This window comes from Ranitomeya imitator, chromosome 2, assembly GCF_032444005.1.
Source record: "Ranitomeya imitator isolate aRanImi1 chromosome 2, aRanImi1.pri, whole genome shotgun sequence".
NCBI lineage: Eukaryota > Metazoa > Chordata > Amphibia > Anura > Dendrobatidae > Ranitomeya > Ranitomeya imitator.
The window spans coordinates 414807110-414810316 of NC_091283.1; the positions used below are offsets into that span (position 1 = coordinate 414807110).

General features: G+C 45.7%; 1 protein-coding gene across 1 annotated transcript; it reads right to left on the reverse strand.

The window, feature by feature from the left end:
* Window positions 1-605: 605 nt before the first annotated feature.
* On the reverse strand, window positions 606-2468 carry LOC138666678 (SCAN domain-containing protein 3-like). The gene has a single exon (XM_069754864.1). The coding sequence runs from the start codon at window positions 2466-2468 to the stop codon at window positions 606-608; it is 1863 nt and encodes a 620-aa protein (XP_069610965.1).
* Window positions 2469-3207: the final 739 nt, after the last annotated feature.

Genomic DNA, 3207 nt, shown 5'->3' on the forward strand with positions numbered 1-3207 from the left:
AGCGGTCTCACGAGACTGCCACGTGATCTCAGGGCACTGCCGCAATGCATTCTTGGGACCAGAGCGCGAGGAGGGAGAAAGGCTGTGGCGGACTTCGGAAGGTGAGAATATAATGTTTTTTGTTTTTTTTTAATTATTTTTAACATTATATCTTTTTACTATTGATGCTGCATAGGCAGCATCAATATTAAAAAGTTGGTCCGGGATGGTCGCTGATTGGTCGCAGCTGGCCGGGCGCGACCAATCAGCGAAGCGTGGTTTAAATCCCTTGCCAATTCGCGGCCGGACAGCGCCTGTCGCTGATTGGACGCGTCTGACCGGGCACGACCAATCAAGGAAGCGGTGTTTAAATTCCACGCCAATCGCGGCCGGCAGCGACCAATCAGCGACGCGGGATTTCCGTTACAGACAAACAGTCTGACAGACAAACAGACGGAAGTACCCCTTAGACCAGTGATTTTCAACCTTTTTTGAGCCGCGGCACACTTTTTATACTTAAAAAATCCCGGGGCACACCACCAACCAAAATGGCACAAAATGACCCTAAAACAGTACATATTATACATATAGTTAATAATATAGATTCTAAATGTATTTATACTCACTCAGTGTGAAACCTGGGCCTGTTTCGATAAACACAAAAGGGATATCCTGGCAGGAATGGTGGAAAGACACACACGAAGCTCTTCCTCAACAGTTCTCAGTCTCTCCCTGTTTTTAGTTTTTATCGCAGTCAAGCTTGAGAAGCCCAGCTCACATAGATATGTGGTCGAAAATGGGAGCAATGTCAAAATAGCTTTGTTGGCCAGAATGGGGAACTCCTTGGCAGCAGATAACCAAAAACTGTCCAAAGGAAGATCAGCAAACTTTAGCTTTAAACCGCGATCTTGCTTCAGTTCAATGAGTTCCTCTTGCTCCTTTAAAGTCATGTCCTTTCCAGCAACGGATAATGAGCTGTATGGGTCCCTAACCCAGTCAAGGCATTCTGTGAAGGATGAAGAGAAATAAAACGATAACTTCTCCTCAAGAGTTTTCAAATGTCTGCCAATCACCTCGCACATTGCAGCAGTGTTGTCATCATGCAGTTTCTCGGTGAGCGGGAACATCTGAAGGTTGCCACCCTGCACATGTTGCTGCCAGAGCTGCACCTTTAAACGGAATCCGTTCATTTTATCAGTGCTTGTAAGCAGGTTTTCATTTCGGCCTTGAATCCGTGTGTTTAGTTCATTCAGATATTGAAATATATCAGCCAGGTATGCCAGCTTTGCACACCACTGATCACTTGCAAGCAGCTTTGAATAATCGGACCTCTCGTTTGTCAGAAATATTTTAAGTTCCTCTCGCAACTCATACACACGTGCTAGCACTTTGCCGCGTGACAGCCACCTGACCTCCGTGTGGAGCAATAAGATTTTATGTTCCGCTCCCATTTCTGTACACAAAGACGCAAATAAGCGACATCTCAAAGGTCGCGTCTTCACAAAGTTCACTATTTGCACAACATCATCCAACACGGGAGCTAGATCTGCTGGTAAGGTCTTTGCAACGAGGGCCTCACGGTGCAAGAAACGGTGGGTAACAAGAACATCTGGGTTTCTTTCTTTAACCCTACTTACAAAGCCTTTGATGCGCCCGACCATGGCTGCGGCTCCATCAGTGCAGACACCTGTGCAGTTTTCCCATGTAAGCCCACTTTTATCAAGATATTCCGATGTGACCTGGAATATTACCTCTCCTGTTGATTTTTCTGGCAGTGCCTTGCAAAATAGGAAGTTTTCTGTAATGGCTTCTCCATCCACAAAACGCACATTGGCCAACAGCTGACAATGTCCACTGATATCCGTCGACTCATCAAGTTGCAAGGCAAATTTCTTACTGATGCGCACTTTTTCCAAAACAACTGTTTCAATGTCCGCAGACATGTCCTCAATCCGTCTGGCAATTGTGTTATCAGAGAGAGGCACTTTAGCTATCTCTTTGGCTGCGTCAGGGCCAAGCATCTCATTTACAATAGCTTTACAAGCTGGCAGTATTAATGTTTCTGCCACAGTGTCGGACTTTTTTGATTTAGCTATGAGTTCAGCAACAATGTAGCTAGCTTTGAGGGCGCTCTCATTTACCTTTGTGCTTTTTCTCAAAAAAGATGCCCCTTTCTCATTGTTTGTACGTAAGCGTACAAAATACTCCATTGGCTTGTTTTGAACGGAAGGGTGTTTCGTTTGGAGATGGCGTTTAAGCTTGCTTGGCACCATGGCGCTATTGGATAGCTTCTCACCACACACCAAGCACAGTGGTGTTGGTGCTGTCGCATCCCCAAATGAAAGATAGCTTTCACTGTATTGCCTTGAGCTCACCGTCTTGTCTTTTTTCTTTTGTCGACTTCTCATACTAGGGCCTTCATCTGGGTTAGAATTGTGTCCAGGGTCCTGTTCGGCATTTGCCTTTTCTATTCTCAAATACTTCTCCATCACTGCTGAGATAGTGTGCGCAGCCACACACTAAAATAGAAGAGTATTACATTATATCTGGCACACTTAAAGGACCTCTGCCAGGTACTAAAAGTACCAGCTCATATGCTGAGTATTCTGCCAACAGTTCATATACTCAGGCAAAAGCTCATATAGTCAGCAACAGCTGATTAACTGTTAATGAGCTGTTGCTGACTTAATGATTATACACAGCATTATTGGCGGGCATTACCTTGGCGGCGGGCAAATGCGAGAGTCTCTCCGCTCTCAGGATGACGCGCCGGCCTCGGTGACGTCATTAAGTCGTGCGAGCGTTCAAAGCTCGCGCATGTGTTATTCCGTGACTGCGCATCGCTGCGCATTGCCGGGGAACAAAACAAAGGGGGCACCATAGTTTGGGGAACTTTCCCCGCGGCACACCCGACCATGTGTCGCGGCACACTAGTGTGCCTCGGAACACTGGTTGAAAATCACTGCCTTAGACAATTATATAGATAGAAGTTTTGAGGGGTGTTTCAAGACTGCTGATGAGCTGTAATACCAGTCACGACCTATGGAGGGTGGTGGCACTGTATGCTGTTTTAGTCCTGAATTACCCCTTTAAATTTAATCCTCCCTCATCCATATTAACATACAATCCTTACAAAAATGGATCCATTATGCCGGCTCCTTACACTGTCATTTTCTGACAGAGTTTCCTCTACTAAATCATCGGATTCCGGGCTTAATGTTGGCGTTC

Excerpts from the sequence above, each read along its gene's own strand:
- LOC138666678 (XM_069754864.1), bottom strand. The coding sequence starts at position 2,468 with ATGGAGAAGTATTTGAGAATAGAAAAGGCAAATGCCGAACAGGACCCT.